We start from the raw sequence: 13,577 nt of genomic DNA, 5'->3' as shown, positions 1-13,577 counted from the left end.
TATTCCAGGACATCTTTCTTAATAGCATGTTCGTCGATCTGTAGGTCTTCCCACGGATCTTGGATATCAGTATTCTCCGACAACGATTTGAGACTTGCAATGCTGGTCGTTACTGAGTTTCCGGGGACAAACTAAAAATACAACCATTTTCAAAAAGTAATCAGTTGGTGCGTCGATATTATAATAATTATAAAATAACACCATTTTAAGACTTGAGACCAAACGTTACACTAGAAAACTTTGATAATAGAATGTCGGCAAAGTGAAATGGTGAAAGTCGCGAGCCACCCACATCGTGCTAAGGGAAATATAATTTGAACTTTGCGGAAGATAGTTGCACTGTCAAGTGCAAATGCCTAAAAGGTCGCACTGCAGATTGAGGATCCTGTAACTATCTTAAACCTATGTCTACCATGATTGTTCCATGATGTAAAATACGCTTTTTGAGTCATGGGTTTTTGTATATCGAGCCAGTTCTGATCGTCCAATAGTGTATTTAAAGTCTCAGGATTTATATCATTTGATCCCTCTACTCGCATTATCCCGTTTACCAACCACTTATAATGACGAATCTAAAACAAATAGTAATGTTCAAACAAATTAGAATTCAAAAAGCAGTTCATTTGCTTATCCGCCCAAATGGGTATATATGCGGAAATCATTCATTTATGTGATGATAATATTATATTATTTTTCAGACACACTTGATTCGTTTCCCCCTTACACACAAAATGGCTCTTAAAGAAATTTTGATAAAAAAATAAAATATATTAAATATTATAAACTCCTGCAAATACGTACATAAATATTAAAGGGGCAACCGTATATTTGGCGCAGCAGGTTATCAAGGCCAAATCTCTAGGAACCAAAACCAAACCAACAAAATAATCGTAATTTACTTCGCCTAATTGGGACAGTAAATTTAAGATCGCCACACATGCTGGAATCATTATTGAACTGACTCATAAAAATATCAACAGAGTGTACTACAAGGCAGCAATTTAAAGCACAAAACCAACGTTATAATTGCTCTTTTACAACGTGTATCATCATATGTATCTTCCATACAAATTAATTCTAGAAGCAAGCTTACTAAAATCTATCTATCATTTTAATAGTATATAAAATCAAATTCGAGCCTAAAATCAGTATCGGTAATATATAACTAAATTCCAAAGCCAATCAGCATAAAAGCCAGCTGTACCTAACCAGTAAGTATCTAAGGATTTGTTTTAAAACTTAAAGCAAGAGAGTCATATATCGTGTGTTGCTGCCAAAAGTAGGTAGATAAGTCGCTAAATTAGGTATTTAGAGTTAACAATGGATTACGTGTATATATATTATACATGCATGTACCTATGCTAGAAACAAAATAGAGGTCACCTGAATATAGAACATGCAAATAAAGCACAAAGATTTTATGATTTTGTCTGATGTTAGAGGACATATCAAAATTCAAAAAAGGAATAACCCTATAACATGATTTCGAAACATAATAGAATTAAAGCCATTTTAATTGTAAAATCCTTAAATATTAACTATTGAAGTAAACTAAATTCAAAAAATGCAATAAATTTCAGTTCAAGTTAATAATAATTTAAAAAAATAACATGTAAAGAGAATTAGGATTATTGTATTTGATGTACTTTTCAATGTATAGCTTAAAATAATAATATCGCCCAGCAAAAAAATCTCTAGGTTTAACAAAATTCTAAGAGATGCCGTGAAACACCGAACATGCAGGTAAAGAAGCCGCCAACGCTGAGTAAAAAGAGATGTAACCCCAGTACGTAGTTAGAGACTAGTTGGTTGCCCGTATTTGACCGTGTAAGTGTCTTATTTCGATTCTTTGTGACAAAACTTTGAACCCATATGATAACAGCCTATACTTACAATAATTGTAAATAAACCTCTGCTACCCTCCCCGCCCTTCGGAGATGACATTATGACATTATTTTGCCTCAAAAATGTGAGACATACGATCAGAAGGTAGCCCTATAGTTTTCAACCGAATTCAGCTGGGAAGCGATTGACAACCAGAAGAGAAAGCCGCGTATGAGGAAGACAACAGAGAAAAACGACTGTCAAGACGTTTATTAGATGCACGAAGAGTATTTTTGTCCGTGGACCGCTCTCACGGAGTTTTTAATGTTGTTTCCGTCGCAAATATGCTCATAAAATGCTTTAAAGTATCAAGGAATGTGGTTTTAAGTCAATCAGAATGTCCTTCACCAGCGGTTACAGTGGTACAAAAGTAAGTAAATTTAGATTCCAGACAGTGATGATGGACGTCTGTCAAATTGAATAGATTAAATCTTGAATTTCAGGGGAAAATTAACATAATATATGAGAAATAGCTCAATAAAGGTTTTCAAAGCAAAATACAGTTTTAATAATAAGGCATCAAAATTATGTATATAGATTATCTACAACGTTTAAGGAATGTCCAGGAACATGCTTTGAAAATAGCATAAAAGCTCCATTTCACGTACCCTGAGCATGTGGGCCGTTAAAACACGTAAAAATAAGGATGTTACATTTTCAAGACACAATTTTACGGGCTTATGGCGAGGTCGACTAAAATCGATTCCACAACTATTGGACGCGCCTACAGTAGAGCAACTTTCCTTTGAATCCCATCATAATTCGATATAAGTAGGTATTGGACAAAACTAACCTGAAATACGAGACTATCAGTGTCGGGAATCTCTTGTTTTATATAAATGCTGGCGTCCGGACTGTTTGGGCGCTCTCCGGCCACATTGCATCTATTCTCCCTTTCCGCGTCTGCTTCGCTTACATCTGGATCGACTTTGACATCCATTTTATTTACCTATTTTACACGGAAATGATTATTTTTTTTCATGCAGTAAGCAGAAACATAGACATAGTTACCAACTGAAAATAAAATCATAGATAGACCTTACGTTCCATAGATAATATTATGCATTTGCACACCACTCGGCAGTGTTGCCATCGTTTCTTAGCAAAATTATTGTTTACAAAAATTCAAATAATAAAGTATTTCCGCAAAAATTAGTGTGGTTTTACTGATAACAAGTTAATTATTTTTTTCTTTTGCTGCGAACTATAGCAACAAAATGGCGGCTCACTTCTGGTTTCAAGCCTAAAGACTGAGCTGAACAGGAAAGGTCATTCATAGTTTAGTCGGAAAGTAACCTCAGCGTTGAAAGGACGTCATTTTAATTCAGTCTAACATCAAAAACCTCTAACCATAGGGGATTATTTTAAGAAACGCAATATTTATTAATTACAATTTTCGGTCGAATGAATAATCATTATTATTTTTAGTATTATTAACTTCAAACATAAAATGTACGCGACGTAACCTGATGCCGGCCGAAGGAATACAGGGCTGTTAAAATAATATCAATCTAATGGTACGTTTTAAAGAGTTACAAGTTTAAAGTTAAAAATAGCTTACTGTACAGATGGTATAATTACATATTTCCAATCGTCAAACGCCATACAACATTCATCTAAAATAAGTACGAAAAGACTAGCTGATTATGTTATGTTATTTTTGTATTATTCTTAATTTTTTGCTTATCAAAATATTTCACATATTATCTGATGATGTGTATTTTGAGTATATCGTAATATGTATCTTGTATCATTAAAATTGCTATTAAGTTGATATAACATAGGAAAATCTGTAAATCATTTAAAAGTTAATTTCGTTATAGTTTTAAATTAAACGCTGTTGTATTGTGTGACTTTTATAATATCAGATAGCCTTACGCGAGAGACAAATTGCACACAATTAAAAACACTTATCATAAGAATAAGTAAGACGTCTTCGACAGCCCTGGCGTGAATACGCTTTTGTCGTTACCTTTTTTATGTTCTCAGTGACCCGCTAGCTTTGAATAAAAAAAATAATCTGTGGGTGACTCCACGTCAATAATCATTTTTTATAAGTATAAATTATTTCTTGCATTGGCTTTACTTACCAACAAAATACAATATTTATTGTACCTACCGACTAAAAGTAAAGTAAAGTTGCGTTACTTGTTTGAAAAGTGTCAGACTAAATTTAAACCAATCGGGTAACTAATAAAAAGTCACTTTCTTTTTATAATAAACAGGCATCACTATATTCCACGTTTTTTTTAAAATATGCATTAGAATTAAACAATATGTACCTATTTTTTTAATAATTATGTTTCAAAATAAATACTATTCATTAATAATGTTTTTTGGATACCACATGAAATAAAAATGTAGGTAGATGTGTATTTCAACATCCTTCGTATGTTTAGTTCTCGGACAATTTCAGGTTAAAACGTTATTAATATATTATTAAGTTTATATCGTGGCTATCCATCATATTGGTTGCAATACTTCCCACCAAACAGCTGATTAACAAATTGAATTTAGTAACATTTACGTATATTAGAAGATATCATTTTTTGGTCACCCCATACTTTATTTACTTCGGCAGTGTTTATGACTTAAATTTAATTAACCCAATGCTAAGGGGCCCTTTTAATTAATTTTGTAATTAACGTGTTAATTTGAATATTACAAGTAGAGCAACAATTCCGGACCACATGTAAAAAAATCATATTTTCAATTCTCAAGGGCAATTCTGTAGAGCGTCCCCTTAAGTTAAGTCGTTTACATACCAAACATACACGTCATTTATCGATGATTTACGTTTGTCATTCCTTTTTAAAATATCAATCAATCTTTTACTATTGGCTGCCTACCTACCTATATACAATTGACAAGGAAAGATCTTTTCCAGTATTGCCATCTTTTTGCCATGCCAATTATAGTAAGCGGTCCAAGATATTATAGCATTTCGCGGTATTTCGGCACAAAAAAATATAGTAGGTACGGGTTGTTATCACTTTTGAAAATTAATAGTATGTTTTTGGTTTATTACAAAAAATAACGGAAAAATTATGAAGTTCAGATGCCCTTTTTTATTTAGGTATGACGTATGATCATCGGTGAATTAGGTAAGTACCTACCTACCACCTATTCATGAAATTTAATTTTAGGGGTATGATTGCACACGCAATTGGAGGAAGCGCCTAAATGCGCTCCATGCCAGATAGGTTCTGCTAGTGAGGTGCAGATACAAAATGCCGCCTTTAGTTATTAGACTTCTGTTACCACAACGAGGAAGACAAACATTTTATTCACCTAAATTATTTGATTTTATGGTATTTATTGGTATGTCTCGAAATCATAATAAACGGAGTAATTTCAATTTGAAGTTTGACATGCCCTCTAAAATCAAGCACAACGCTAATCTATAATAAATTAATAGTTATTATATATAAACACGTTATCCGTTAATAATTCTTAAATACCTAAATTATCAACATACAAACTTTTGGCGGCGACACACCATAAAAGCCACTGGCAGAGGTAAAAAAAACACCTACTTGATTGATTGGTGATACTGTGTAAGAACATCCAGGTTGGGGGTTTTCATTGCTGAACTGATATGTTGAGTCATTAAAATCCTCTTCTTTGATTTCAGGTACTTCAGATTTGATATACGACTCGACTGGAAGGTCCTGAAAAAAATATATTTTATTATCAAATAACGAATACAACGATCAAGTTAATGTGAGCTTAAATTTTCAAAAAGGTTATTAATTCATAATGAGCAAGAAGGTTTGGGGTTTGGGGTTTACCTTTCAGGTTTGGGGTTATTAATGATTTTATCATTAATGATTTCGCGCTTCGAATCTTCAAAGAATTCATCAGCTAGTTGAAAAATATTCTCAGATTTGATATATATCTCGATGACTGGAGGATTCTAAAAATAAAAACAATATGTCAAAGAAGGCGTTTCTCAAAAGTAGGTACCTATAATCGTTCCGCCATTCGTCGCCCTTAATAATATCGTCGCTGTAGGATTGCTTTTTCGAATAGACCAAATGTCAAATGTTCAGGAGACGAAAAACAAATTTGATTATCCTATATTTAAATACATTAAGGTATTTTAATTGTTGTTTTTACATAATATGAATGCTGTTTTCATTACAAAGCAATTTAAAGAAAATAATGGTTCTGGTCCATATAGATACAAAAAATCATTCTGCATTCAAAGGTCGATTTGACAAAAACGGATAGGTATTCGGCAAACCAATCGTATATCGACGATATGTCACCCCAAAGCAATCCCCAAAGCAATCCTATGACAGAACGCATACGAACTACTACGAATTGGTCATTCCTATACCTGCTCGCCGGTCGCCGCATCCAAATATCTATACCTTTCAAGAGGTTACGTGCGATTGTCGCTAGGTTGATGTGCGCGGTCTTCTAATGCAACATCGGATCGACGTTCCTATAAGGTTTGATTTATGGCTGTGCGGCAGACGAAGCGCGTTTAGATGTGAGAGACGTCTTATATGATTAACTAGTTTATATGAGTGTATCTGTATTATACACACTTATTATTAACCCGGTCAGAATATTCATAGAAAATTATAATTTAGGGACATATCTTTTTTTGCTGCTGGCTTCCTGTAAAGTGTAAACCGACAAGAGCCGTGTTTTATTTAGATATGAATTTTATGTCAGAACCGACGTAATATACGACCCAAAGAGGTTGGACGGTCTAAACTGCCATATATTTCCTATACAACATTTCACTGCGAAGTGTGATACGTCGAACTGCATACTACGTAGCTACAAGTTTCCATTAAGTCAACCGTCTGAACTGTCAAAAAGTGCTATGTTTTAACAACACCACTCTTAGCTGAATAGCCTTCCATTCAGAGAAGAGCTCAATTGCTTCCAAATAAAGAAAAAAAAAAAAAAAAAACATACATATGATAAACTACCCTTGATAGCAGCTTGTGTATCGAATAGATGCGATGAAGTAGGTATACTCACAGCAATGTAAAATGATTTTAACCCATTATAAATAGTGGAGCTGTTTTTTTTCACCCAAACATACGTAAATTTAAGTTACATCCATTAGATGGGCTTTTTCATTTGATATATTACCTATAGTTCAGTAAAACTAACCTCAAATATGCATCTGTCCTTGTCGGGATTCTCTTTCTTAACGTCTGGGCTGTTTGGAGACTCTGTGGATACCTCAAACCAATGCTTCGGTTCTGCCACTGATTTGCCTTCATCTGATTCGCGTTTGACATCCATTTTACGTGTTTAAATCGGAAATATATTGTCAATGGATTATATTACTTTCTTCCGTGACGCTTAAGACTTAATAGGGCTTTCGAGATTTACCAATACTTTTTGACCGATACTGGGATCGTTACTTTTATTTCGATATGATATCGGTATCCCACTCCTACCTCAAACAGATTAATAAATCATTGCCGAATCAAAACTGGCATTTAATTATAACAAAATTTAAATATAAATAGCTGTGAAGCGATTCTTCCTCGTCAAGTTTATGTAGACAGCCAAAAGTAATAAGTATTAATATATTTTTTAAGGATATGGTAATGATCTCGTAAAACTCATGATGTCCAGTTAGGTACCTTTGTAAACAAATCTTCAAACTAGACGCGAACCGCCATTTTGTTGTTATGGCTGCCACCAAAAGAAAATAAATGATGAACTTATTATCAATATAACAACACTATAAATTTTGCTAAAAGACTTTTTTTTATTGGATCGCATAATTCTGTGACAAAAACACTTAGGTAGGTACCATTAATTTATTTTATCATCAAACTGTCAAATTCCAAAACCTTTTTATCAATATTGATTTGAAATTGCCAAACATCACTCATAATATTCTGACGACCTTACTTATTATTAGTTATTATTTCAGTTATTGAATAGGTCCATGGGAAACTTAGATTGTTCATTTTTTAACACAGGGGCCTCAAAATTATTTCAGGATATAGGTATTTCAATACACTATCTTTAGAAGAGTAGGGTTTTGAATGTGTGAGTACCTATCCTTCGAAAAGGAAACACACAATATTATAGTCGTGCAATAGTGTGTTGCAATCATCAAATACCTACACCAATATTGAATGAGCGTCAGTGCATAAATCAAGAGCAGTTGTAAGACGAAAGACAAGCTCAGAATGATATATTCTTGACACGTGTTTAAGTTAATCTCATACATTTATTATTTAGAAAATATTTACAAATAGGTTTGTCACAACTTCATTAGTTTAGTCACTTTTCCAAGTTAACCCATCCTTGTACAATATAATATAGCCGTACAATACCCTAAATATGAACGACTGAGTACCAACAGCTGGGAATTGGGGATATATTCTTTGAGAATGTCGACGAATTGAAAGGTGCCCTTGCGGTGGGTAGGATGGAAGAGCTTGGCAGAATTGTAAAGTGCTAATGGTGTGTGGGCCTGGTAGTGATCAGGTTTTAATATGCTAGTTTGTTTATTCATTTAATTTCTATATTCATAAATAAAATGATAGGAAAAACATGGAGCTAAAATAATCACAAAATACGTGCATAAAATTGTTTTAATAAGGAATCTTGAAAATATACAAATGCATGCATACATAGATACATTTACGAAACAATTAATTTTGCTTAATATCTACAGTAAAATAACAATAATTCAGGTGTAAATAAAACATGATTACTATTCGCCAGATGTTTGATAGTTTGGCAAGACACGAGACATAGTTTTAATTTATTCGAATAGGAAACAGGAAATAGCTGGGAAACATCCATTACTACAGTAGGTACCATGTTGTTTTGACGCCAGACGATACTTTGGCAGGAAACACGACTTACTTCTTATTTATTCCAGTAGGAAATTCCAATAATTACTACATCACAACCAGAATTATTACAGTGCTGATCATGGGCCCCACATCGTGATGCGGCCCCCAGGCTAAGATCTTTGGCGGGCCCCCCTACCTATCGCTAAGGATAAAGGCAATGTGATGCTCTGCAGTAGCGGTTTCCAAATGGTGTAGGTACGCGGTTAAATTAATGTGTATGTTTAGTGTTTTATTGTATATTTTAATACACCCATTTGAATTATGGAGATGTCGATACAAAATTGAAAATTGTATCGTACAACCACATAACTTTGAATAATAATATTTCTGAAGGAAAATAGCGATTTTTTTTTTACTATTCAAGCAAATTTTTGATATGTGTTTATCTCATTTATCTTGTCGTGTCGTGTCGTCTCGCCTCGCCGGCCCCTAAGCAAGAGTCCTGTCAGCCCCCCCCCCCATGTGGTGGCTATGGTGCTGATAATGATCAATACATACCTACATAGCAGCTTCATTCAAAGGTGACAAAATCATTAGGATTAAATCAGATTGCAGCATAAAGGTAGTCATTCAAAGCGGCGTCATCTATATGAATACCTACACAATGCATTTAAAAGGTTATTCATCGGTCACCTAAGTCGCATGCATCAATAAAGTATACCTACACTGCATTGTAAACCTACTAAATCGCAAACATATTTCGTCACTGTTCTGGCAGAAAACACTAATTCGAAAAAATGACATATTGAGTTAGTACCAAAATGTTCCTTATTTCAAACATTACCGTCTGGCAACCTTCTTAATAAATAAACAGTCTTTATTTTTAAGTCATCCTTTTTACGATTACTTAATAAACTCACATGATAGACTATTATTTCAAACATTTTAATAACTTCAAAGTCAAATTACTCAAAACTAGTATTCTCCAGTTAGTGTGTTCTGCCAGAACAGAGACGTTATGATATATGAGGATACATTTTATACGTAAGACTTGTCACCAGTATGTATTTTAGGATAACTAAGTTGTGAGGATCTATATGAAACGCACATTGCATTCATTAGGGATTTTCATCAGGACGTGTCATTTTATGTAAACCCGTTATAGGGCAAAGCATTTTTTCTTCATTTTAAACCGATCTCTATTATATTATAAAAGTATATGATCTATATTATATATATATATATATATATTATGGTATCTATCTAAAAACAATTTTAATATAAAAATAAGTTAACAATATTTATCAGAATTTTGGAAAAACAGGTGTTTTTGTTGATTTATTTAATATATTTCTTTTCGAATATAACAAATAAATAATGGTTGTACATATTATATTATATTTAATCACAAGTTACAATTCAATTTAAAAAAGATTACATCTATTTATGTGATATTATTCAAATTATAATAATGCAAAGCTGTAGATTATATTTCTTACAAAAATAAGATGTGCGTTTTGGCTCTCTAGCCATACTACAATAAGCACATCGATGGCTCTTTCCCTTTCCTATCCAATGAAGACAATCCATGGTATTGTAATTGGCGTTTCGACGGTGATGATTATTTTTATTCCAAAATTTCCAATAGTTCACCTGTACTAAGATGCTTCTGAAAAGCAGGTGAGTCTTCGGTTTTTTCCCGATCACTTTTTGATTAGGTACTAACACCGACAGAACTGTCTGCCTTCAGCAAACGGCCCCTCTAGGGTACGAAAATAACGGATCATCGCCCTCCAGTATATTAGTCAGCTGGTCTTATATTTATACTCTGTGTGACTATTTCAAAAGACTACTTGACACCAGGGGCTTGACAGGACTAAACTCAGCATCAACTCCGGATCCAGAGAGAAATTTTGGGGGGTCCGTATGCACAAGATCGGGAGTTGCAATTTTCCTCCGACAAAACTCCGTTGGTATTTAAACGTATTTACATGACCGACAATTAAAATACTTCCTGAAGTATATAATATTAAATTCAACTCATTTTAATATTTCATGGATAACAACAATCGTAACTAAAATTCAGAATCGGCTGTTAAATAAATACCAACTATTTTGAATAAAATAAGTAATATCGCTAGATTAATCAATATATTCAAATATAATTTATCTCACACTTTGTAAAATAAATAAATATGAAAGCTGATATACAAGCATTGAAATATAAGGTAATGAACGTTTTTGTCCTCTCCTTTACATTTCACATAATATCGTTTTCGATAAACCTATCTTAAGGCGACGATATAAGTGTTTTCACCAGAATAAGTCAATTTATTTATTTCATGCTACCTGGGAATACCCGTTAGTAATTGAATGCATCACATTTAAATGGCTTTTTTCCAGTATAAACCATTGGGTGATTTCATGTGACCTAACGTTATACATAACGTGACCATTTATTTTTTTCCCCAAAATCGGGACACCTAAAAAAGGTAGGTACTTATCGATTTCAGGCGCCTCACACTTTCACACAAGGAAATTGACAAGATAGTTATGTTTTTTCATGTCATATTAGGTTACCTATTTCATTTATTTATTTTAAGATTATCGGTAGGTATGTTTGAGTAGGCACATATAAAACTTGAGTTCCTACATATTTTTTAATAGTACATATTATTTTATTTATTAATGAAAAGTACACACATAAAAATTTATCTGATGTTATATTTTCCGAAGAACAATTTTAGTAGGTATATCTGGTGTTGATTTCAAAAGCAAATGAAATTCTTGGCAGGATTTTTTCGAATTTACAACATTGCTCGCGCTTCGAATCTTCAAAGAATTCTTCAACAAGTTGAAAAATATTCTCAGATTTGATAAATATCTCGCTGACTGGAGGATTCTAAAAATAAAAACAATATATAAGTATTTCTCAAAAGTACCTATAATCGTTCCTTAATTCGTCGCCCTTTATAATAAGTCACCCCAAAGCAATGCTAAGGATTGCTGGTTTGCCGGTTTCACTGTGACCGTTGGCCGGCTCGCACATCAAAACTCGTCTCGTCTCCAACGTGTTGAATACGTCAATGTGACGTCATCGTTATTCACAAACATACGTTGATTGGTCGAATGCGTCTTTTTAGTTTGAAAAAAAAAAATTCTAGTGCTGCTATCAACAGATCGCACGCCTCTCGGACTGCGAGTCGAAGACGACAGAATGCATACGAACAACTACGAATTGGTCATTCCTATACCTGCTCGCCGGTCGCCGCATCCAAATATAATATATACGTTTCAATAGGTTACATAAGATTGTCGCTAAGTAGATGTGCGCGGTCTTCTAATGCGACATCGGATCGACGTTCCTATAAGGTTTGATTTATGGCTGTGCGGCAGACGAGCGAGTTTAGATGTGAGAGACGGCTATTATACACACTTATTATTAACCCGGTCAGAATATTCATAGAAAATTATAATTTAGGGACATATATGTAATATGTTTCGTGCGAAGACTGCCTTAGCACTGGCACAAATCAAACATGTTTCGTATTCGAAATGGCCATTGTACCCAGTAATAAAAAATACTTTTAAGAAGTACAAGATGGCTGCATATGTATTTACATTTAATTTAAATTGACTGATTGGTAGATCTAGACTGTAAAAAACTTGTGCGCATCTATTCTATACACAAGATTCCTATCGAGGGTATTTTATCATATTTATGTAAGTACCTATTGAGGCGGTTAATTGGGTTAGGTTAGGTAGAGTAGATACATAAAATATTTCACCGTGACACAGTTCGCCGTGAGCTTACTATCGGAAAGAGGTGACAGTACCTATACTATACGGTTTCCAATTTTATTAGATTCAATATGAAGGTACCTATTAAATTCAATTGTCATGGCTGATTTTAGCAAAATTCAAGAATGAATACGTAACAATTTATAACCTAATATATCGGCTATTTTCAAAATTTGTTTGCTGCTGGCTTCCTGGAAAGTGTAAACCGACAAGAGCCGTGTTTTATTTAGACATGAATTAAGTCAGAACCTATTTACTATACGACCCAAAGAGGTTGGACGGTCTAAACGGCCATGTTTTTCCTATACAACGTTTCCCTGTGAAGTGTGATTCGTCAAACTGCATACTACGTACCTACCTACAAGTTTCCATTATGTCAACCGTCTGAACTGTCAAAAAGTGTTATGTTTTAACAACACCTCTCTTAGCTGTGTTAACTTTTAGAGCGAGATACAGTTTTGAAGGCTTATTTATTCTAACAATTAATTATAAGACTCAATACCTAGATAAATATGATAAACTACCCTCGATAGCAGCTTGTGTATCGAATAGATGCGATGAAGTAGGCATACTTCAGCAATGTAAAATGATTTTAACCCGTTATAAATAGTGGAGCTGTTTTTTTTTCACCCAAACATTCGTAAATTTAAGTAACAGCCATTAGATGGGCTTTTTTTTAATCTATTACCAGTTCAGTAAAACTAACCTCAAATATGCATCTTTCATTGTCGGGATTCGCTTTCTTAACGTCTGGACTATTTGGAGACTCCAAGGGTACCTCAAACCAATGCCGCGGTTCTGCCACAGATCTGCCTTCATCTGATTCACGTTTGACATCCATTTTACGTGTTTAAATCAAAAATATATTATCAATGGCCTAGGTATAATTTTATTGCTCTCATCCGTGACGTTTAACACTTACTAGGGCTGTCTAGATTTGTCAATACTTTTTCACCAATACTTGGATCGTTACTTTTATTCCGATATGATATCGACACCACTCCTACCTACCTCAAACAGAATAATAAATCATTGATGAATCAAAACAGCCTTTTAATTATAAAAAAAATATAAATAGCTGTGAACAGATTCTTCATCATT

The 13,577-nt window shown here is 33.7% G+C and overlaps 1 protein-coding gene across 1 annotated transcript in view; it reads right to left on the bottom strand.

Moving 5' to 3' along the window:
• LOC147076937 (uncharacterized) overlaps nt 1–13,359 on the bottom strand; it is a 37,332-nt gene extending 23,973 nt beyond the window's left edge. Inside the window, exon 1 of the mRNA XM_085941394.1 lies at nt 13,183–13,359. Within this exon, the coding sequence (XP_085797520.1) occupies nt 13,183–13,317 (135 nt within the window). The 5' untranslated portion in view covers nt 13,318–13,359. The remainder of the gene's footprint in view (nt 1–13,182) is intronic.
• Nucleotides 13,360–13,577: the final 218 nt, after the last annotated feature.

Source organism: Rhyacophila brunnea, unplaced genomic scaffold, assembly GCF_057557595.1.
Source record: "Rhyacophila brunnea isolate RB1 unplaced genomic scaffold, BYU_Rbru_1.0 scaffold_13, whole genome shotgun sequence".
NCBI classification, from domain to species: Eukaryota; Metazoa; Arthropoda; class Insecta; order Trichoptera; family Rhyacophilidae; genus Rhyacophila; species Rhyacophila brunnea.
The sequence above is the reverse complement of the archived record's forward strand: the minus strand, read 5'-3'. Positions and strand labels throughout refer to the sequence as shown.